Raw genomic sequence first — 25,239 nt, 5'->3', positions numbered from 1 at the left:
GTGTTCTTGTTTTTCACCTGGTTAAAATCATCAAAAAATGGCCTAATCGGAGGAAAAATCCCTGAGAAACTTACAAACAAGGCTGGTTGTACTTTTATTTGGGAAAACAAAACAAAAAAGTTTTAAATTTCATTGAAGTGCTGGATCAACTTCTATTTTTGGTGTGCTGACCTAAATTTGAACTATTGCAGAGAATTAGTAAATCTGCCCCACTATCTCTAAATGTGTCTAATAAAATAAGGCCGTTGAATACCCGCTACTCTCTACATCAACTTGTGTGCGAGACTTATATTGTTAAAAAGGTAAAAAGAAAAAACAAAAAACGAACAGGTCAAATACTTTAAATACATAAAGAAAATAATCAGAATTAAGTCTCTTAATAGTTTATTAGAAATAATGCAGACAATTAAAAAAATCCCCATCAATTCCAATACAACTTAGGCTTTTCACCCGATTAAACAAAACAAAACAGTATAGTGTATTAACATTGTTACTCTTTCCTTTTTAATATATACTGTGACAGTGCAAATACAATTTGGTCTAAATGTACAGACTGATGAGAGAAACAATGTACAACTGTCTACACTCTTCCAAGGTGGAAATGCAAAGGGGTTAGACCAATTGTACAGGACTCGTGGTTACAAGTGGGATAGTCTCATACACCTAAGGCTAGATTCACACATCCGTGCCTCACAGCCCGAGCACGGTCCGGCTGCGGGTCTCCTGACCCTAACTCGGTAGCCATTAGATCATGGTCTGTGCTCGGATCATCACACACAGATATGCGGAATCTAGCCTTAGTGTATCCAGAAACCTTAATCATTGTATCTATTAAAAATCCTAAATAAATACAAGTGACTCTTTACTTAAAGGGCTTGTGTAAGACTTAGGTCATCAATAGGTGATTGATGGGGGTCCGACACCCCACCTTTTCAGGTGAAAAATGCTCCAGCACAACTGGGGGGCAGAAAACCAAATACGGTAGATTGCCCAGTGACCACTCAAGTACTATTACTTATCACCCATTTAAAAATGGGAAGCAACAGTACTCTTATCAGCCACTAGCTGTATAGAGCAGCTCTCATCTTAATGAGTATCAGAACCCCAGACATATGGGTCATAAATTACATCCCAGACCCCCACCTTTAAAGTCTAATGGTCTGAATAAGTTCACCATAGCTGGATACAGTTTAACAGTTTTTAATTAAACATTTACTTCTGGAGAAAACATGCTCTCATGTAAACAGTTAATGAAAACTGACTACCCACAAGTCATAAGGGATATACTATATGCGCAAATCTAGAATAGTTGTCATTTAAAATAGCAGCTCCTTAGCATTAAGGTTTAAGGGATGTCCTGTACAATTGTAACTCCTAACCCCAGGTAAGCGCCATTCGGTGATACACGTACAAGGCTGACTGGAAGTACTCTGTATTTACAACTTGGGTATCGGCAATTGTTGCAGAGTGTTGAAATATTCTTTCCACCCATTCTCCCACCCTCCTCCCAATTTTAGGATGCTCTTTATTCTTACTCCAGGTCAGGCATTTCTAGAAGAAATTAAAAAAAGTATGTGTTAAAACAAATAATTTTTATATATTATGAAAACCATAATTAATATACATAGTGAATCTTATTATAGGCATAATACATTCTCAAATTGTTTGTGTCTCGGCCTAGAATTCTGAGAATACAACTTACTTTCATCATCACTGTCTGGCGAGTCCTAATGGGAGAAAAAAACAAAAACACAGATTACCACTTGTGAGAAAGTAATGAGAAAACTTTTCCAGGACAACACATGCATGATGTAGTAAGGAACAAAAAAAAAAGGATTTACTGATATTCAAAAGACGCACTGATAGGGAATTTAGATTGTGAGCCCCATCAGGGACAGCAATGATAATGTCTATAAAGCGCTGTGGAATTAATGGCGCTATATAAATGAGTAAAATAAAAAAAAAAAAGTCTGCCATTCATCTCAATGCTAATCACGGATAGAAGCTGCTTAATTCACAGGTGTACAGATGTAACTTAAGAACAATTATATTACTGTATGGTGGTATAATTAAAACGTGTGCATTAATCTCATTGGAGAGAGAATATGGAACAATTATAGAACTCATTTTAATACTACTCTCTCATATCACGTTTAGGTAAACTTTATTATTGCTAATTTGGAGAACATGTTTTGCTTATACTTTCTCTCTTTTGGAGACCACTAAGTCAGACCTTTCTAAATGACAGACTTGCTTAACTAGATTGGCAGAAAACAGGCTTTAACCTCGTCACGATATGACATACAGTTGTGTGAAAAACTGCCCCCTTGCCAATATCCTATTCATGTGCATGTCTGTCACACTTAAAATGTTTCAGACCAACATACTTAAAATTATTAGACAAAGATAACACTAAATGCAGTTTTTAAATGAAGGTCTTTATTAAGGGAAAAAGAAATCCAAATCTACAGGGCCCTGTGTGAAAAAGTAATTGCACCTCCCCTCCCCACTTAACACAAATTAACTGTGGTTAATTTAGGAAGCACAGTTAATATTCCCTATCCACAACCAGGCCTGATAACTGCCACACCTGAATCAAGAAATCACTTAAATAGGACCTGCTTGACAAAGTGAAGTAGATCAAAACACCTCAAAGCTAGATATCATGCCGCAATCCAAAGAAATTCTGGAACAAATGAGAAACAAAGTAATTGAGATCTATCAGTCTGGAAAAAGGTTATAAAACCACTTCTAAAGCTTTGGGAATACAGCGAACCAGTGAGCCATTATACACAAATAGAAAAAACATGGAACAGTGGTGAACCTTCCCAGGAGAGGCCAGCCGACCAAAATTACCCCAAGAGTGAGGCGAAGACTTATCAAAGAGGTCACAAACGACCCCACAACAACATCCATAGAACTGCAGGCCCCACTTGCATCAGTTAAGGTCAATGTTTATGACTCCACCATAGGAACGACTGGGCAAAAATGGCCTGCTTACCACAGTTCCAAGACGAAAATCACTGCTGACCAATAAGAACAAAGGCTCATCTCAGTTTTGCCAGAAAATCTTGATCCACAAGACTTTTGGAAGAATACTCTATGGACTGACAAGACAAAAGTTGGAACTTTTTGGAAGGTGTATGCCCCATTACACCTGACGTAGAAGTAACACGATTTCAGAAAAGGAACATCACACCAACAGTAAGATATGGTGGTGGTAGTGTGATGGTGTGAGTCTGTTTTGCCTCTTCAGAACCTAGAGACTTGCTGTGGTAAATGGAACCATGAATTCTGCTACCAAAAAATCCTGGAGAATGTCCGGCCATCTGTGTTCGCGAGATCAAGCTAAAGTGTACTTGGGTTATGCAGCAGGACAATGATCCAAAACACACCAGCAAGTCCACCTCTGAAAAGCTTACAAAATTAAGAGTTTGGAGTGGTCTTGTCAAAGTCCTGACCTTAATCCGAATGAGATGCTCTGGCATGACCTTAAAAAACAGTTCATGCTCGGAAACCTTCCAATGTGGCTGAATTACAACAATTCTGCAAAGAGTAAGCCAAAATTCATCTACAGCATTGTGAAAGACTCATTGCAATTGCTTGATTGCAGTTGTTGCTGCTAAGGGTGGTCCAACCAGTTATTAGGTTTAGGGGGCAATCACTTTCACACAGGGGCCTGTAGGTTTGGATTTTTTTTTCCTTTAAGACCTCCATCTAAAAACTGCATTTTATGTTTACATGTGTTATCTTTGTTTGGTGATCTGAAACACTTAACATATGACAAACATGTAAAAGAATAGGCAATCAGGAAGGGGGCAAATACTTTCACACCGATGTATATATACATCATATGTTGCGTCTCCACCCACCCCTCCGGAGGGGAGCTCAGGCGCTGAGCCCGCATCTATCGAGGCACATGACAGCCGATTTGACAGCATTCTATAATGCTGTAGATAAGCCCCCCATCCGACCTGTAAGATAAGAAAAATAAGTTTTATTATACTCACCCGAGGGGGCTGTCCGGTCCGAAGGGTGTCACAGGTTTGGCGTCTCCCATCTTCTTATGATTGCCATCCTCCTGCTTGCTTTATGGCTCCCCGGCACTGCGCTCTTGCGCAGGCGTACTATCTGCCCTGTTGAGGGCAGACTAAAGTACTGCAATGCGCAGGTGCTGGGAAAAATCAGAGGCCCAGCGGCTGAGCACTGCAGTACTTTGCTCTGCCCCGCAACAGAGCACATAAGTACGCCTGTTCAGGAGCGTGATGCCGGGGAGTGATGAAGCAACAGGAGGGCGGCATCGCAAGATGGGAGGCGCCGGACTAGGACCTGCGACACCCATCGGACCGGACCGCCCCCGGTAAGTATAATAAAACTTATTTTTCTTATCTTGCAGGTCGGACCGGTGGCTTATCTACAACATTATAGAATGCTGTAGATAAGCCCTGAAAGGCGGTGGCCATATCTTATATCAGCCAAAACTGCTGACAGGTTCCCTTTAAATCATACCCATCCATATACCAAGCAGCTTCTGTTAGTCGCTTAATCATTGCTTAATTTTTTTTGAGGGAAAATAAAATAACCATTTTATCAAGGCAAAAACAGAAGTGAGATTACACCTCCAGAACTCCAAAGATACCGTACAGCGGCAAGAAATTTGTTGTATCCTTCATTAGTTCCATCGCACAAAGAAAGCAGAAGTCTTACTCAGTCTCATGTGTTTTTGTAGCCACCATCCTCCAGATCTAGGGAGCCCACTCCCCTATGCAGCATTTCCCTTCTGCGTGCACCCCATATTCGGTAACCCTACCACCTGTTAGGCATACCACGTTCTGCACATATCCAAACAGTGGGTTCATTACTAAACAATCCTCTTTCGTTCAAGAGTTGTCCAGGGGGGTGTGGGAGCTTATCAATTTGTTTCTACCGGTTTTAGAGATCACACTTTTGAATCTATTTGCAAACATTATCTCACGCATCACTTCCTTACTTTAGGTCACTGGCTGAGGCAAAGACTACCTCACTGGCTCCTATTATACATGCTTGGGAAACAAATTTGGGGCAATCCTTTAACTTGGATCTGGTTGAGGGCTTTTTCCATTACGCACATCTGTAGTTTCTTGTAAACTACAAGTTAACTAGATGGTACAGCATATCTGCATGGAATCTACATCTATTGCCCAGAGAGGCGTTGGCATTGTGGGGGAAGTAGCGAGCACACACCAACACACATAGTAGTCATTTAATATCATTGCTTCATTCAGGAATAGTGAACCAGCTCTGCAATCAGGTCTCACCTGTGATCAAGATGGACCCCTTCCCTGGCTTATTTACATGCTGCCTGGTTTTACCTCCTTAGATAAAGATAAGAGGCATCCTATGGTTTCTTTTACCAGACTGCTGGGGAGTACAAGTATACATGTTGGAAACTTAGCACCGCCGCCCCTGAAGGAGTGGATCTCAGGGCTTTCCAAGATCCAGCAGATGGAGGAGCTATAGTGATATGGGTACACAGGCCGTGGGAATTTTTTCAAAACTTATGATACGGGTTTTACGCTAGTACATTTTTCTTAGAACATTACCATTCCTTAGTTTCATTTATCTGAGGAGTACCATTACTGGAGTGTGTTTAGTAGTTAGTATTGGGACACATTCAAGAAGTCTTCCATCCACTCTTTAAAACTCAGGTGATGTACTTGGCGCATATTACTTTATGCGGAAGGTATGTTTTCCATTATTGTAAATTCTGATGTTTTACAAAAGCTTACTGAACCATAAAAATTGTACATTACAGCAATGTAAAGCTGCGCCAACTAGGCAAAGTAAGGCAATTTACTACAAATGACGACGGGTCTACTCCAACTAAAAAAAGTCCTCGCTCTTTAATACAATATATATTTTTAGGGTTTGACTTTTGATTACATGACCTCAACATGTTATGAGGAAAAGTTCTACACCTGCCACAATTCATGAGATTGTCACAAGTAACTGCAATAACTGCTCCCATAGGGGAAGACTGAAGAAATAGGCCAGGATTTTAACAGTCACACCTGGACTTTGAAGAGTTGATGCTACATTGATGGAGGCAATTAACAAAAATAATCAAATAATGTGAAATTGAACTATAAAAATTGAGGAAATGTCTTATTACAAGACTAATAAATCTGGAGAAATCACAACTTGTTAACGTTTTAAAAAAAACTTACATCATCTGCACCATCTACTTCTGGTAAGTCTACATCTTCATCTCCTCCCATATTGTTCATCATCTGTAAAAAGGAACCATTGTTAGGGGAAACCATGGATTACAGCTGGTCTGAATGAAGAGCTCTAAAAGAAAACTAGTGAAGTCTCTAACCTCGGAAAAGCGGTCGAAGTTGGACATGTCTTCATCTGAGTCATCTTCCCAATCTTTCCAGTTGTTGAAGTCCACACTAAGCCAATTCAGCTGTAAATAAATGACCAATGTGATGTAAGGTGGTAATATAGCAGCAACTAGTGTCCTACTACAAGTTGAAACACAAAATAGGGAGAGTTTAGAAGATTACGATAAAGAAAACAAAAGCTACCTTTGCCTTCTCTTTTGTCAGTCTTGGCCACGACTGGCCAGATTCTGCTTTTCGTAAACAGCACAGGACAGATCTGTCTGTTCTTTTACGTTTAGACTCCTATCAGGAGAAAAGAAGACCATGAGATGAACAGTTTTCACGCCTATTGTTAGTAGAGGCACTGATGTAGCAGGCATTCTGCACAATGGTTCATGGACAGATTCCCTAGCTACAATACTAGCATACCCTCCAACCATCTATTAACCTTACACACTATAGGTTAAAGTACCATTCTGCTGTATTTTCCAGCATCATATTGCTATCATTAATGTATGTTCAATGTGTGCATTCACAGCCTGTCATTTCCAGCATAGTTCTGGAGCCTCTCTGCCATCTTGTGACAGCAGCTCTTCCTTGCCAGATCACACCACAGACTGTTACCTGCTCTTAATATAAGTCTATGGGGGCCTCGCTCTGACTCGCAGATTTATATTGAGTGAAACTTCAGTGGTGCAACCGGAACTAAGCCAGCTAGTCACAACTGTGGTCACTTGGTCCAGTAGAAGATTGGCACAGCACTGCAACAGCAGAAGACTGCAACCTGTAAGTATGTGAATGTACACCCTGAACAGAGTTAAAGGAAACCCGTCACCCCCCTCAGGCGTTTTTAAGTAAAAGAGCCACCTTGTGCAGCACTAATGCTGCATTCTGTCAAGGTGTCTGTTACTTAGCTTCCCTTCCACCGCCGAAATAATCGGTTATAAAATTGTTCAAAAATACCTGAAATTTGACAGGGGGCAGGTCTTTCCCCTTACACTTATAACCACAGTTAGGCTGTGACAGACGCCTCGCATCCATCACTCATTTCGTAATTGGCGCCGCCTCCTCAGTTTTCTTTTGAAATGCGGCGCCTGCGCTGTACTATATCTTCTTGGGCATGCGCAGTCAGCGCTGCCCGTGCTCTCACATCACATCCCGGCCTTCATATCGTGCGGCCACAGATCCCGCCCCAAAGTCGCTTATGATTTATTCACACTGCGGGGCTGGGAATCTCAGGCATGCGCAGTAGTTATCTGCAGCTCTCATGCACGAGATTCCCAGCCCCGCAGTGTGAATAAATCATAAGCGACTTTGGGGCGGGATCTGTGGCCGCACGATATGAAGGCCGGGATGTGATGTGAGAGCATGGGCAGCGCTGACTGCGCATGCCCAAGAAGATATAGTACAGCGCAGGTGCCGCATTTCAAAAGAAAATTGATGAGGCGGCGCCAATTACAAAATGAGTGATGGATGCGAGGCGTCTGTCAGAGGGGGAAAGACCTGCCCCGTGTCAAATTTCAGGTATTTTTGAACAATTTTATAAACGATTATTTTGGCGGTGGAAGGGAAGCTAAGTAAAAGAGCCACCTTGACAGGATGCAGCATTAGTGCTGCACAAAGTGGCTTTTACTTAAAAATGCCTGGGGGGGGGGGTGACAGGTTCCCTTTAAATGGGGAGGGGGGGGGGGAGCAAAGAACCCTGGAACGGTACTTTAATAGCAAAAAAAACAAACAAAAAACTTACATTGGGATCAATAGACTGATACAGGTCGACTTCATTTAAGTGTTTAATGTTATCGGCCCCTCCCAGACAACTGCAAAATGACAAAGACAGAATACTAGGGTGAGAAGCAGTCAACGCATTTTCCTCCATTCATGAAATTACATTTATGTCAAAGGCAAGAACTACCAAAGGAAGCAACATGTCTCAATTTATAGTGGATATTCAGCATTTATGGAGTAAACAATCAGTTTTTATTGTTCACCTTATTTACCCCTTTCCCAGTTAATGGCGCACTAGATTAAAGAAGCACCACGACTACGTTTATAAACGTTTGCCTGGTGCATGGCATTAGGGGGTGTTGCATGACACCAAAGAATCCATGTGTCACATCTACCCTCCAGGCCCTGCACCAGGTGTAAAGGCCCCAATACACAAAATAATGTCACCTGAACCCACAGATATTGACGGTTCGGTCAATGGTCTAATGTATATGGGGGCACCGGCCAAATGATGGTGGGGAGAGATGTTGCTCATGCATTTTCAATTTCGGATTGGCTATCACATTGTCCTCCCTGAGGGTAAGCCATCGGCCAACGTATCAGTCGGTGGCTTTCTGATGTAGAACACAGGAGTATTTGGGAATGTTGGTGGAGATAGCCAGCCTTAGAGTTTTAGGTTTGCGGTGTGTTCCTTAAAATAACGTATGCAAAACACCACATAATTAAAGGGATATTCCCATTTCATAACAATGGCATATATTGCTCAGACATGCTATTACTGTGCCGGCAAAAAAAATCTTTACATATAAAATCCGGGTCATGATTTCACTTCTTAACACCTTCACACTGAAGCCTGTTTTCACTTTCCTGACCAAGCCAATTTTTCCCAACTCTGACCACTGTCACATTAGGAGGTCATAACTCTGGAACGTTTCAACGAATTCCAGTGATTAAGATTATTTTTGGTGACATTGTACTTCATGATAGTCATAAATTTCTTTGATATGACTTGTGCTTATTTGTGAAAAGATTGGAAATTTGGCAATTTTCTAACTTTTAGTTTGATGACCTTAAATTATAAATATGTCACAAAATAGTTAATAAATAATATTTCCCACATGTCTACTTTACATCAGCGCAATTTTTGAAACTTGTTTTTATTTTTACTAGGAAGTTATAAGGGTTAAAAGATGATCAGAGAATTCTCATTTTTACAGCAAAATTTACAAAACCATTTTTTTTTTTGGAATGACCACACATTTGAAGTGGCTTTGAGGGCCCTATATGACTGAAAATACCCAAAACTGACACCATTCTAAAAAGCTGCACCTCTCAAAGTGCTCAACACCACATTCAAGAAGTTTATTAACCCTTCATGTGCGTCACAGGAATTTTTGGAATGTGGAAGGAAAAAATAAATCAGAATCACGTTTTGAGGGAGATTCCGATGCAATCCCACTGAACGGGTGCCTAAATACAATGTGAATAAAAATAAACTAGGCACTCAACTTAAAGATGTATGTTTTTGTCTTTTAATGTAGTCAAGGCAAAACGTTTCGGCCGCATTTGGCCTTTATCAATTACAAACTATACAGGCGTGTCAGGGATTCGTGGGAATCCTGTGGATATTTAGTGAGGCACGTCTCAGTATGGTCAGTTTCACAAGAGTATGGGACGTTAAAATCCCCACTGGTAAATAAGCCTGGGGACCTGGATGTGTGCACGTGCCTGGAGAAAGACACAGCATCCGCTGCTTGTCAGCTCCCTGACACCGCGCCTGGAGAAAGACACAGCATCCGCTGCTTGTCAGCTCCCTGACACCGCGCCTGGAGAAAGACACAGCATCCGCTGCTTGTCAGCTCCCTGACACCGCGCCTGGAGAAAGACACAGCATCCGCTGCTTGTCAGCTCCCTGACACGCCTGTATAGTTTGTAATTGATAAAGGCCAAATGTGGCTGAAACGTTTTGCCTTGACTACATTAAAAGACAAAAAAAACACATCTTTAAGTTGAGTGCCTAGTTTATGTTTATTACTTTATGGTGTGGGATCCTACTACGGCACCTTCCTTAGTAGTGCACACGGTTCTCTACTAAATGCAATGTGAAAGCACCCTTAGAGGGGGCACCTTAAGTTTTCATAAAAATTCTTTAAATAGTTAAGTCTGAGTCTTTATTGGCTATTTGGTTATGATGCAAGGTTGCAGGATCATCCAATAGGACACAAATTACGTTCACTATGCATTTCTCATATTTAATTTTAAGTATTAACCGTAGGGGGAATAAGTGTGCACAGCCAGCTTTAGCGTGTTAATTGTAGTACAGATTTAAGAATGTCATTTATTGTCCTCAGTGTCACAGTCCGACATCAACAGATCCCCTGCACGGTTGTTTCTGCAAATGTCAAGAGACTTATCTGCAAACACCCAGATCACAAGGGGAATATCTTAATGACAACAGTTGGAGAGGGAAAACCACAGAGAAGATGGCAATTTGTTTGTAAGCATGAATGTTGTACTGCGAGGGGGCTCGAAACAGGTTCAGGGCAGACAGTTTTATAACATGTCTCAGTGTTGGTTGCACACAGGTTCAACTAACAATAACAGGAGAGCTCTAGGGTGCAATGCAAGCAAGGAGAAGCTCAGGAGAGAAGAGAAAGGGCAGATATGGGCAACTCCCATGCCGTATACTCATTGGGGATGTGACAATGGCAATAAGTCAAGTTTTTGAAAGCTGTAACAAGTGCCCTCAATAAGAGCATGAATACAATGAAGTCTGGCACAAAACAGGCTAGTAATTTAAAGCTATGCAAATCCCACCACTGATCCTAGCGAGTGGGATCAGAAGCGGCCCCCTTCACAGCCACCTGACCAGATGTGCTGGAAGCACTTAATACTAAATCATGGCTACATTTTACAATTAAAGAGAATTTGAAACCCCCCTGTACCCAGGCTGTGCATTATCTGGAGTGTTAAGGTCACATTGTCAGCACTGCGGCCAGTAACTGAGCGCTGTGGTCTGTGCGTCCAATCCGCAGAACAGTTCCATTCAGTTATTGGCTGCAGCCGACCAGACTACCAACAGAAGGTGGGAACAGCAGCAGCGACTTACATTTTTAAACGCACTGTAATACTTTGTGGGACAACTTTTGCATTGGGGACTCTGGGGTACCCACGACTGAGCACTTTGAGGTTTTGAGAAGTAAAAACCCAGCAATTCTGGCATTTTGTTTGATTTTTTTTTTTTAGTAAAAGAAAGCAATTTTTTATTGTAAATGGGTCATTATGCATGTGGTATTATGTACAGGTTTTTATTTCTCATAAGGCTGCACTCAAAAATGCCAGTGTGGGCACAGCTCCCGTGTTAGAGCCATCACTGCGCAGTATTAGTACGACAAATTATGTTAAATTCCTACATGCAGCAATGTAACAGTATATGCCAGCATGGCAAGGGGTTAATGATACTAAGTATTTTAAAGAACACAAGTTGCTAACACAGGGAAATCACCTACTACACATACTGAGAAGGGAGTATTGCACATGTGACTTTCCTGGCACTGTACACTGGAGGCATGTGGCTGGCACAGGCATTCAGGAGCTTTGTAGTGGGTGCTGTGGTCTTAGTAGTACCCTATATCTGGCACTCTAGGGGGTAAAAGGGGGTACATGGTGATTTGAAAAACACTTGAACAAGGGCTATAAAAGGCTGTGGTTAATGAGGCATTTAGTACTGTGAGGTCTGTATCATTATACGTTACAATTTTCAGAACGCGTTCTCACTGACAGAACTTACCTGAAGGTAAATTTATCTTTTTCAAAGTCTACTTTCACTTCTTTGCTATCCTCAACGCAGAATTCGATAAAGACATAATCCCTCCTATCGTACCACTTTGCAGAGGCTGGCTGCCTGTGGACACAGATAGATCAATTAAGAAAGATTTGTAACAACTACATGATAATTTAGGGCTCATGCTGAGGTCTGGGGATTCTGGTCGGATCAGGACCTAGCGTGACAGCCTTATGGAAATATATGAAGGAGTCATGCTCCGGTGAGACTTGTGGTCAGTTCGTGATCGGACCCGAAATCCACACATCGGTATGAGCCCTAAAAGGAATAACGCAAACACCCAGGTAAGTATTACCATTGAGATTTAAAGACCTATCACTTAGTCAACCATGGGCAGAATTTACCCTCATTTTATTCCCACTGGCCCCAAGTATTTAATTTTAAATTGTCACACGCTTCCAGATATGGGTCTTATTTGGTAAAGACAAGAAAAAGCAGCACTAAAGAGGCATTGTCCACCCGACAATAATGCAGAGCAGCATAATCACACAACCCCAAAGTCCTGTGAGCATCGCTACTTGGCACTAAATAAATAGTGCCCATCTCTCTGGGAACATTCGGTGGATTAAAAAATAATACAAATACTTTAATAGCAGAGGAAATAAGAGCAAAGACTGAGTGCTCGACCTGGTGGCAGGCCTATAGGTGTGAGATTTTATGTGGGTGCCATCTAGAAATTAGGCTACAGGATCAAGTGAGCTCATTAATATGGCATATTACATTAACCATGAAGTGCAACATCTCTGTTCAATTAAGACAGCCGATCTGTGAGTAATAGTGTAACGCTCTAAGCACATTTTTTTAAGCAACACAAGCCAAAATGAGAACACTTAATTACTAAATACTTAAGAAAAAAAAAAAAAATAAAATAATCACACAATTAAATATTACCATATGAAACAGATTCTCATGACAACGCTGGTTAAAGATGAGTTATAAACTGCAAAAACTAGGAACACGTGCTCAAAAACGCTAAACTAATTCAATGATGAGAATAGGTGATCCAAACTGTATAGACCAGGAGCCCACTCATGAAGACACCGGGGGTAATGTAAAATCTGGATGACTCCATAAAATTGGAGCAATTTAGCTAGAAGGAATATAGAGCACACATAGGGTCTTATCCAAGATAAAAGGAATATTCGTGAGGGACAATGAGTCACTCACCTATTATGGTTGTGTGAGACACAACCACTGCACTTAGCACTGGCAGCTGAAGCCCTGATGTGATGATCCTTTGCTAGGTGAAGAGAATGGGGCATCAGACTGCGCTGCTCCAAACGCATAGAAAGTCAGTCTATTTTCTATTACACCCACTTGGACTCCTCTAGTCCATCATCCTGACAGGCGAGCAGCGCAGTCTGATGCCCCATTCTCTTCACCTAGCATAGGATACAATTGGGGTGGGCAGACATTTCAGCTACCTCTTTTGCACATGGCACAGTCAAACCCCTTCAGACAGCGAGCTGAACCCGTCCACACCACCTTGCTCTGAAGAGTCTGAATGCTCTGCGGTCTGGCACTTTATTAGGCAGATACTTTTCCAGACAAGCAGCAGAAAGCAGGCTCCCAGCACAGAACACTGGACTTCTGATTCGCACAGGGCACTGTCCGCATCAGAAACATTCCAGTAACAAAGGGCCGTCTGCCTAATGACAATTCCCAGAGGCTGCGAGAAGTCACTGGGAAACTACACGTGTCAGCAGGAAATATGCTGGGAGTCTGATCACTCCCTTTACTTCATGGTATTAGAGGGCGCTTCACCCAATAATATATATTTTTTATTTTATTTTTAAATTCCATAAAAATTTTTACTTAGGCAATCATAGGACCCAAATGTTTCTGATCTACTGTATATTACTAATGCTCTTCTGCATTCAGAGCTGGTATAAGTGGATGAGAAACTGCTTTTGGGCTACTCATCAATTTAACCTACAGCTTATGCAAATACATCGTATTTCCTTCAATCTTATGAATTTAGCTGTCAATAACAAAACTCATGTACAAAGCCCCTTCCAATACTAAAAGCGGGCTGTAATCAGAGGCTTTACCGTACCACAATCCACACAGCCATGTCCACACTGGACCCTTTTCAAACAAAAGCTTATCAGGAGTAGGGATACGCGGACCCGTGGAAGATCGGGTTCTGGTACCCAACTGAATTTTATGTCCAAAGCTCGGTTCAGATAGCAGACCTTTACCCCAACCCCACTTAAATGTATGGGGGGCACAAATTTTGTAGCTGGAAATTTTTCTCTCTCTCTCTGAATTCAGACACCCATGTATCACGGTCCGAGTACAAACCATAACACACAGAGGTCTGAATGAAGCCATGAGGACAAATATGGCCTGGTCCTTAAGTGGTTAAGGAGAGGCAAACTACAAGGAACATGGAAACTTATTTTCATACTTACATAGGGATTTCCCAGGAATCACTGTTCCCTCCACATCTGCTTCCATGACGTTAGCATATTAAACTCGGGTGTTACCCCCTCCAGATCCAGCACTGTCCTCGTCTCTGCCACCATGTGTGTTGACAGACTGTGGTCAGGACTGGAGAATAAGTGAACAAAGCCCAATCACTAGGCTCAGTGACTCATGCTGTCTAAATAAGAGTTGCTGAGCCCAGTGATTGGCTGCAGCAGTTGTGTATTGTGTAGTCATGACGTCACTGCTGCAGTCTGTCAACAAAGATGGAGGCAGCAGTGGAAGCACAGCACTTGAACTATGGAGGACGAGTAATGCCACAGTTTAATATTTTAACCTAGCGAAGCTGATGGGAAGAGAAAGCTATTCCCCAAAATCACTTTAAGGATGTGGGTTTTTGTCCAGTCCTTTATTTGGACGTAAATATAAGTTAGGCTTTGTTCACACCTGTGTTTTAAGTGGAAACCGATGCATACTGAAATATAATGGGAGCCACTGACTGATGTGCTCAGTCTGATTTTCTTTGCACATCAGTTTTTTTTTTTTTACAGAACTAAAGGGGAACAATACAGAAATTTTTGTTCCGTTCAATACACAGAAGCCAGGGAGCTGGCGGTCAAAGGCACCCATTTGTTTGCTATGTGCATTCAGTTTCTCTGTTCCGAAGCCGGAGAAAAAAGAATTCAAGACACAAGTGTGAACAGAACTTAAAGGCAATCAGTCATCAGTTTTTTGCTGCTTTAATTAAAAGCAGCGTAATGTAGAGACAAAGCCCCCGATTCAAGAAATCACTTCCTGGGCTGCTGGGGGTCGTTTTCATATGTACCGTATATATATATTTTTTTGCACACATAGCACCATTAATTCCTCAGCACTTTACAGATATCATAGCTGTCCCCACAGGGGCTCACAATCTGTATTTTACCCATAGGTATTATCTTTGACGTGTGGGAGGAAACCACAGGAGCTAATTAGAGGATTAGATGACCTGCTGCCAGTCCTCCATAGTCAGGAGCTCGGGATATCCCCAACCCCTCCACGGCTACACAGTGTACACAGAAAACCACCATGGACAGAAAGCTGCTAATCGGTGGCGTCAGAGGAATCAACCCTCATAAGCCGTCTATACGGGCACGCAGGTCATAAGATGATGACAAACGATGCCCAAGGGGCTAGCACGGCTGCTTTGCAGTCCTGGGTTCGAATCTTACCAAGGAAACGACACGTAAGAGGGCTGTATGTTCTCCCCGAGATTGCACGGGTTTCTTCCCACATTGTAAAGACATACTGATCGGAGATTCCGATTGTGAATCTCAATGGGGACAGCGATGATAATGTCTGAGAAGCGACGCAGAATATGATGTCGCTATATAAGCAAAGCATAATAAATACTATATAGGTAAAATAAAGTCCAGCTCACCAGTTATGACATCCCAGGAATCGGAGCACGGAACCGCCGTGTCAAGATGTGAAACGTAGCAAAATGAGGGGAAAATCCAGCTCCACGATAGTGAAAAAAACTATTCTTTATTCACTTGATATTTCAAGCATAGAGGATAAAAGTATCAGCACAGATAGCAGCAAATGATGCGTTATCAACGGGCTTCAGGTGTCACAGCACCCTGCGTCATCAAAAGAATTACTATATCGTGGAGCTGGATTCTTCCCTCATTTTGCTACATAATAAATACTACCTTGCCATCTGTAATGTGATGAATGGTTCCACAGAAATCCAGATTTTTCTCAATATGTAAATAGCTGTTAAAGGGAACCTGTCACCAGAAAAAACGCTGTTAACCTGCAGGTTACAGGGAATCTGTCAGCAGGTTTTTGCTATCTAATCTGAAGACAGTAGGAGACTGAAACACAGAATTCAGGGATGCAGCCACTGGTCAAAGAGTGCTGTAATTTACCATCTGTGAAGGATTTATCACTAAGAGATTAACATTGCCCAACTAGTCTGGCAACTAAGCACTGTCTATGGACTTTGTACATGCAGAGCCTGGGGTGGGGGCAGCTTTCTCAGCTCTGCTTCATTCTAAATCTAAAAACTCTAAAGGTACTGTCACACTTAGCGATGCACCAGCGATCCCGACAACGATATGACGCGGTCAGGATCGCTGGTGCATCACTAAGTGGTCGCTAGTGAGCTGCCACACAGGCGGATCTCACCAGCGACATAGCAGCAGTCGTTACTTACCTGTCAGACGAGGCGATCCTGACGTTCTCCCGCCTGCATCCACACGTCGCTCGTCTCCACAGCAGGAAGCTGACAACGAGAAATGGCCCAGGCCGTTCTCGCACGATCAGCAATAACCAGTGGGGGAGACGATCGGAGGTAAGTATCACACATAGCGATATCGCTAGCAATATCACTGCTGCGTCACAAAACCAGTGACGTTATAGCAATATTGCCATCGCTTAGTGTGACGGGGCCTTAAGGGTAAGTGCACACGGTGTGGATTTTGCTGCAGATCCGCAGGCATTGTACAGTACAATGCAAGTCTATGGGATTTCAAAACCGGATTTTTCTGCGCGGATTTGCTGGGGTTTTAAATCCGCAGCATGTCCATTCTTTCTGCGGATTCCGCAGCGGTTTGACACCTATTCTATTGTCCAGGTGTCAAACAGCAGGGGAAAACCACTGGCCAATCCGCAGGTCACTTTACCTGCAGTTTTACCTGCAAATCCGCAGCTCAATCCGCACTGTGTGCACTCACCCTCAGGGTCTGTGCACACGATCAGTAAACGCTGCGAGTTGGACGCTGCATGCTTGTGCAGTGTCCAGATGTTACAGCATATTGGGTGGGATTTTAAGAAATCCCATGTCCACTATGCGTGCAGGGACACCCGTGTCTCACATGCGGCATGTCTTTCCAGACTGCAGCATGTCTATCTTGCAGAGATGTGAGCCTCCACAAGATAAATTTCACCCGCACAATGTATTGGAAGTGGTGAATCCGTACGGTTCAGTGAACACATGAGGATTCACCTGCGTTCAATAGCTGGAAGCACTTTGGACGCTGCGGACATGCACTGTGTCCAAAGCGCTGCCAATTCATGAACGTGTGCATGTACACTCAGGGTATGTGCACATGCTGCGGATCCGCAGCGGATTTGGCCCTGCGGATCCGCAGCAGTTTCTGCTGCGGTGTACAGTAGCATTATAACCTATGGAAAATGGAAACTGCAGTGCGCACAGTTTTTGCTGCGGTTTCCAATCCGCAGAAAGAATTGACATGTCATTCTTTTCTGCGGATTCTGCTGCGGTTTACCATCTCCTCCATTGTAGAGGTGATAAACCGCAGGGCAAACCCGCAGGTCTCCTGACCTGCGGATTTTTCAAAATCCGCATGGAAATATCCGCAGACCAATCCGCAACGTGTGCACATAGCCTAATTGTATCAGAACAGCTGCACCCACTAATCTAAGTGATACATCGATGGATTCAGCTTCTCTTTGCCTACATCACACTGCTCTCAGAAGAGGAAATACACACCTGCTGACAGAATCCCTTTAATAGCAATAGTAAACCTGCCCAGCGCCTGCACTTAGCAGAACTCTGCAGGGGGAAAAAAAACAAAGCTGTGCAGTCATTAAGCCAAACCACTGACTCCTCAATTTCCCTGACTTCCGACTCCACAACACTGCCTCACTACTGATCATGTACATAAAGTACAGCACAGATTCATCTCATCTACGACTCCACAGCACTGGTCACTACTGAGCATGTACATAAAGTGCAGCCCAGATTCATCTCCACTATGACTCCACAGCATCGGTCACTACTGAGCATGTGCATAAAGTGCAGCACAGATTCATCTCATCTACGACTCCACAGCACTGGTCACTACGGAGCATGTACATAAAGCGCAGCATAGATTCATCTCAACTAGGACTCCACAGCACTGGTCACTACTGAGCATGTACAGTGCCTACAAGTAGTATTCAACCCCCTGCAGATTTAGCAGGTTTACACATTCGGAATTAACTTGGCATTGTGACATTTGGACTGTAGATCAGCCTGGAAGTGTGAAATGCACTGCAGCAAAAAAGAATGTTATTTCTTTGTTTAATTTTTTTTTAAATTGTGAAAAGTTTATTCAGAGGGTCATTTATTATTCAACCCCTCAAACCACCAGAATTCTGTTTGGTTCCCCTAAAGTATTAAGAAGTATTTCAGGCACAAAGAACAATGAGCTTCACATGTTTGGATTAATTATCTCTTTTTCCAGCCTTTTCTGACTATTTAAGACCCTCCCCAAACTTGTGAACAGCACTCATACATGGTCAACATGGGAAAGACAAAGGAGCATTCCAAGGCCATCAGAGACAAGATCGTGGAGGGTCACAAGGCTGGCAAGGGGTACAAAACCCTTTCCAAGGAGTTGGGCCTACCTGTCTCCACTGTTGGGAGCATCATCCGGAAGTGGAAGGCTTATGGAACTACTGTTAGCCTTCCACGGCCTGGACAGCCTTTGAAAGTTTCCTCCCGTGCCGAGGCCAGGCTTGTCCGAAGAGTCAAGGCTAACCCAAGGACAACAAGGAAGGAGCTCCGGGAAGATCTCATGGCAGTGGGGACATTGGTTTCAGTCAATACCATAAGTAACGTACTCCACCGCAATGGTCTCCGTTCCAGAAGAGCCCGTAAGGTACCTTTACTTTCAAAGCGTCATGTCAAGGCTCATCTACAGTTTGCTCATGATCACTTGGAGGACTCTGAGACAGACTGGTTCAAGGTTCTCTGGTCTGATGAGACCAAGATCGAGATCTTTGGTGCCAACCACACACGTGACGTTTGGAGACTGGATGGCACTGCATACGACCCCAAGAATACCATCCCTACAGTCAAGCATGGTGGTGGCAGCATCATGCTGTGGGGCTGTTTCTCAGCCAAGGGGCCTGGCCATCTGGTCCGCATCCATGGGAAGATGGATAGCACGGCCTACCTGGAGATTTTGGCCAAGAACCTCCGCTCCCCCATCAAGGATCTTAAGATGGGTCGTCATTTCATCTTCCAACAAGACAACGACCCAAAGCACACAGCCAAGAAAACCAAGGCCTGGTTCAAGAGGCAAAAAATCAAGGTGTTGGAGTGGCCTAGTCAGTCTCCTGACCTTAACCCAATTGAAAACTTGTGGAAGGAGCTCAAGATTAAAGTCCACATGAGACACCCAAAGAACCTAGATAACTTGGAGAAGATCTGCATGGAGGAGTGGGCCAAGATAACTCCAGAGACCTGTGCCGGCCTGATCAGGTCTTATAAAAGACGATTATTAGCTGTAATTGCAGACAAGGGTTATTCCACAAAATATTAAACCTAGGGGTTGAATAATAATTGACCCACACTTTTATGTTTAAAATGTATTAAAATTTAACTGAGCAACATAACTTTTTGGTTTGTAAGATTTATGCATCTGTTAATAAATTCTGCTCTTGTGTGAAGTTTGAAGGCTCTAACTTATTTGCATCTTATCAAACCTGCTAAATCTGCAGGGGGTTGAATACTACTTGTAGGCACTCTACATAAAGTGCAGCACAGATTCATCTCAACTACGACTCCACAGCACTGGTCACTACTGAGCATGTACGTAATGTGCAGCACAGATTCATCTCAACTACAACTCCACAGCACTGGTCACTACTGAGCATGTACATAAAGTGCAGCCCAGATTCATCTCCACTATGACTCCACAGCATCGGTCACTACTGAGCATGTGCATAAAGTGCAGCCCAGATTCATCTCATCTATGACTCCACAGCACTGGTCACTACTGAGCATGTGCATAAAGTGCAGCACAGATTCATCTCATCTACGACTCCACAGCACTGGTCACTACTGAGCATGTACATAAAGTGCAGCACAGATTCATCTCAACTACGACTCCACAGCACTGGTCACTACTGAGCATGTACATAATGTGCAGCACAGATTCATCTCAACTACAACTCCACAGCACTGGTCACTACTGAGCATGTACATAAAGTGCAGCACAGATTCATCTCATCTACGACTCCACAGCACTGGTCACTACTGAGCATGTACATAAAGTGCAGCACAGATTCATCTCATCTATGACCCCACAGCACTAGTCACTACTGAGCATGTAAAGTGCAGCACAGATTCATCTCATCTACGACTCCACAGCACTGGTCACTACTGAGCATGTACATAAAGTGCAGCACAGATTCATCTCATCTATGACTCCACAGCACTGGTCACTACTGAGCATGTGCATAAAGTGCAGCACAGATTCATCTCATCTACGACTCCACAGCACTGGTCACTACTGAGCATGTACATAAAGTGCAGCACAGATTCATCTCATCTATGACTCCACAGCACTGGTCACTACTGAGCATGTGCATAAAGTGCAGCACAGATTCATCTCATCTATGACTCCACAGCACTGGTCACTACTGAGCATGTACATAAAGTGCAGCACAGATTCATCTCATCTACGACTCCACAGCACTGGTCACTACTGAGCATGTGCATAAAGTGCAGCACAGATTCATCTCATCTATGACTCCACAGCCCTGCTCACTACTGAGCATGTACATAAAGTGCAGCACAGAGTCATCTCATCTACGACCCCACAGCACTGCTCACTACTGAGCATGTACATAAAGTGCAGCACAGATTCATCTGAACTAAATGCCAAAATCTTTACATCAGAAACAAAACACATTTATAGAACATTTTATAACCTTCTGAAATTATGAAAACATTTGCAGCACATCCTGCACTGAACCCAGTTTATTATATATTTTAGGATTCTGTCCATTTTATACCGAATCCACATCGCTGGGAAAAAATTAACTTTATTCTCCCCGGCAGTAGTGATGATAGAAAAAGCTTGTGTGCTCAGAGTACCTTCAGCATGCTTGAATACTACGTTTGAGTCCCCGCAGCTGCATGTGTCACCACTGTTCTGACACATGAAGCTGAAGCACACTGAAGGTTCTCTATGAGCACACTCACTCACTAGTACCCGGCAGCATTCCGGTTCAGTCACAACTATGAGTTTACATGAGGGGGGCTGTAACTGCACCTGACACTGGCTCGGCATTGGGGCCGGCTGTCAGTCAGGGCCGGGGGTGCAGTACTAAATGCTGCACTGTACAGTCAGAGCAGTGAATAATCCGGCACCGTCCCTGTGATGACACAAGAACACTGCAGGGTTATATGTGGGGGGGGGGGGGGGGGGGGGGTTCTTCTCAGTTGAGAAGACTGTCGGCCATTACATGTCTCATACTGGGAACTTCCCCTTTCATGTATAAGCAGCTCTGGAGGCCAATTCTCAGGGAGATCTATGTCCAACCCATAGATCTTAACAAGTGGAGTCCTCTGGAATAAGACATCAGATTGCAGATACCAGCGCATCATTTTATATGGCTTCCTATGACCTACATGCCCATACAGGAGGGACCATCCTAATGACAGATTCCATTTAGCCTTTTATAATGTCAAGAAGGCGTCCTATTTACGTTTTCAGCAACTTATTTATTAGCCGTCTTGTGACCATATAGCTGTGAGAGATGTATGGAGCGAGCTCAGCATCCAATACACGGCAAATGCAGCATGCCCTCCTTCCAATCATTATTAGATTTTTTTTTGTTGGGGGGAGGGGGCGTGTTCAGTATATTTTATGGTAAAGTAAGTGGGATCATTCCTAACTACAACTAACCCAGCAAATAATCCTCCGCTACGGTCCTTACAACAAACATGTGAAGGGGCATTAAAGGGAATCTGTCACCTAATTTTTTTTTTTGAGTATCAGATGCGGCCACTGCATTCTGTAATGCTGTAGATAAGCCCCCGATGTAACCTGAAAGAGAAGAACAACGAGTTAGATTATACTCACCGGGGGGCGGTCCGGTGCCTCCCATCTTCTAGCGATGCTGTCCTCTTCTTTGCTTCCCGTCGCGGCTCTGGCACAGGCGCACTGCTCTGTCCTGTTGAGTGCAGAGCAGAGTACTGCAGTGCGCAGGCACCGGAGCTCTCTGATCTTTCCCTGCGCCTGCAGGACTCTGCACTCAACAGGGAAGCAAAAAAGAGGACGTCATGGCTAGAAGATGGGAGGCACCGGACCGCCCCACGGTGAGTATAACTCATTCTTCTCTTTCAGGTTACTTCGGGGATTATCTACAGCATTACAGAATGCTGGAGATAAGCCCCTGATGGCGGTGCCGGCAGCTGATAGTCGAAAAATAGGTGGCAGATTCCCTTTAATGCGCCAACAGGGAACATGTCCTGGTTGTAAAAGGGTTAACCAGCAGTCGCCATCACGAAGTATTGGCATGGCAGTGACTGGATGTGGGGGTATGGGGCGATGACCGCCGGCAGTAAGCACACGTGACCGTGGCCCTCAGGAGCCGGCAGCGCCGGTAGGGGGCAGCAGAGGAGCCTGCCCGGCCGGCGGCCCGGAGCGCAGGTGACGGCGCAGTAATGGCAGATGCGCACCGCAATGAATGGAGGAAGCGGATCACAGCTCGTGGTGTGGCCGGGACAGGGGCGGCCCAACCTCCAGCGACACACACGGGTAAAGGTCTGGCCAGCGGCCGCCATGCTAGAGAAGGCTGGCCCGGCGGCACTCTGCCGGCTCTTGTGTGAGACCCGAGGGCGGGCAGCCCCTCCTGCCGGGGAGACCTCCGCGCCCTCAGCTCTGGCCACTCACATGTTGCTGTGCTGCTCCCGGCTTTCCGCTCCACGCTGCTTTCTCTCGTCGTGTCCGCCACACGGCGCTAAGCTCCTCCTCCAGCTCTCCCGGGCCTGCTGCGTGACGTCACCGGCGGCGGGCGGAGTCTGCTCCCAGCCTCGCTCTGAGGAGGCGCGCGCGTGATCTCGCGGCAACACAAAGGAGGGACGGGGCGGGGCGGGGCGACGCAGGAGTCTGAAGCTCCTCCCCCCGCCAACGGCTGCCCTGGGAGCTCAGCGTCACTTTAGAAGGCTGCGTGATGACGTCACCGCCGTCATCCCCTCACACTCCCCACAGGTGTAGCGGGTGCCTGCAGTCGCGTACGGCGGAGGGAAAGCCCCAATAAGGCTATGTGCTGAAGGCGTGTGCAGAGCACCGGGATAACGAGCGCTACGAAGCGGCAACCCTGCGCCCACAATACGAGCGCTATATACGGAGATTGGGGCTTGTTCTCAATTTATGTGCGGGAAAAAATGTTCATTTTTTCGCGTTTTATAAAAAATTTGCATTAGAGAGGTATGAAAATGAACAAAGGTGCAGGTTTCAGAGTGTCCACTAGATGGCGGCAGAACACATCCCTTCTTTGACGTAGAAAATACGTCGCCTGCGCTGCCACAATCAGGGAGCGCGTGGTGCAGCTCCCATAAGGGTATTAACAAAAAAGAATCCTGAATTGTCATCCCTTTAACAAATTCATCTGCGCACTTCACATGCCCAGAAAACGAGCCGTGTTCATAGACCCCACTAACAAAAATGGATCTATGCAAAAAAGGATGCAAGGAAATACAAAACAGAAAGTTTGCATGTTTAATGGCTGCACTCGGAGGGAATCAGCAGGGTTTCACTGACAGGTCCAGCAATACCTCAATATGGTCAGTTTGTTCCTCCTTTACTGACAATTCAGTGTTTGAACTCATATGCAAATGAGGCTGAAGGACTATGTCACTCCAGCTCTATTCCCTCCGGCTCCTGCTTCACTTGGTAGCCTCTATTCTGTATGACTGTGGACAGAGGAACCTTCAGTCCAGCAGGAGGAAAGAGCTACATATAAGGTTTTTTTTTTTTGGGGGGGGTTATTCTACTGTCAAGTTCTCATATACTACTAATCTGTAGGTATGGGGTTGATTTGCAGGTAAGTAGCGTTCCAATGTTGTTCGCTCCCCTCCTGAAAGCATGGCTATAGGGACAAAGTCAACGTTATTCCTCCCAGGAGTGGTCAGCTTTCAGACATGAGGACATGTGCGGAGCAGCGTCAGTCACATAGTGAGTGGCAGTTGTTAGCATTCCCTGGTATTTTGACTGACCGCTCGCTCTGCAGAGTTGGCTCTCAATAAGAATGCCTGGGCATGCTTACAGCCCCCTCTTACAAGTCTGTGAGCGTTGACTGTCTGAAAGCCGGTGACTCCCAGGAAGAATAAAGTTCACTTTCATTGGACACCATTTGGACTTTCCTGTGGTGTCTGTCTTAAGGCTATGTGCACACGTTGAGTATTTGCTTGAAGGAATTTGTGCAAGGTTTCTGCATCCCTTGGCGGCAAAAAGGTGCGTTTTGACACGGTTTTGCATGCATCTTTGTACAGCAATGAAGGCCTTTTTTTGCTAAATAAAGATGCTTAAAAACATGTTTTGTGACGTAATTTCTTGGTTCAACACCTTCTTTTTCATTCTGATGCAGTAGCATCAGGGTAATGGGATTAGGGCTTGATGTCAGCAGCTGTCGCTGACACCAAGCCCTAGGTTTAGTAATGAAGAGGTGTTAGCCAGACACTCATTACTAAACCCATAAGTAAAGAGTTAAATAAACCCACAAACACACACCAATGTAGGAGCGTGAACAGAATGAACCTACATAGATTTACCCTGTACCCTGATAAAATCCAACACGGAGAGCATGGACAGCCCTGGTGGACTATGACTATGGCACGTCTGTCACCATGGGCACTAATATGCACTCAATTATTTAAGTGACCGTCGTGAACTGATCTACAGAACGCAGGAGGTCTCTGAGCAATGCGTTCCAAAAAACCACTTCATCTGAAATCAATACCTGATCGATCACACAACTGTTGTCTCAATGTATGACTGCCAGAAAGTAGCACCAACTTAATAGAGGTGGCCTCGGGCCTCTTCTGCACCCTTGTACCACACGCAGATCCTAATTCTTTAAGAATAACCA

General features: G+C 44.2%; 1 protein-coding gene across 1 annotated transcript; it reads right to left on the bottom strand.

Moving 5' to 3' along the window:
- Window positions 1-367: 367 nt before the first annotated feature.
- On the bottom strand, window positions 368-23,258 carry PTGES3 (prostaglandin E synthase 3). The gene is made up of 8 exons (XM_073576898.1): window positions 23,043-23,258; window positions 11,881-11,994; window positions 8,113-8,182; window positions 6,570-6,668; window positions 6,359-6,448; window positions 6,207-6,269; window positions 1,703-1,727; window positions 368-1,551 (listed from the first exon to the last, which is right to left on the bottom strand). Coding segments are annotated over exons 1-8 (483 nt in total). The 5' UTR covers window positions 23,045-23,258; the 3' UTR covers window positions 368-1,531.
- Window positions 23,259-25,239: the final 1,981 nt, after the last annotated feature.

This window comes from Dendrobates tinctorius, unplaced genomic scaffold (genome assembly GCF_039654945.1).
Source record: "Dendrobates tinctorius isolate UK_male_01 unplaced genomic scaffold, ASM3965494v1 ptg000051l, whole genome shotgun sequence".
Taxonomy (NCBI): domain Eukaryota; kingdom Metazoa; phylum Chordata; class Amphibia; order Anura; family Dendrobatidae; genus Dendrobates; species Dendrobates tinctorius.
The sequence above is the reverse complement of the archived record's forward strand: the minus strand, read 5'-3'. Positions and strand labels throughout refer to the sequence as shown.

Coding starts and splice junctions, on each gene's coding strand:
- PTGES3 (XM_073576898.1), bottom strand. Junction 6,669..8,112: donor ATCAGTCTATTGATCCCAAT/GTAAGTTTTTTG, acceptor TTCTCCTGATAG/GAGTCTAAACGTAAAAGAAC. Junction 1,728..6,206: donor AAGTAGATGGTGCAGATGAT/GTAAGTTTTTTT, acceptor TTCTCCCATTAG/GACTCGCCAGACAGTGATGA.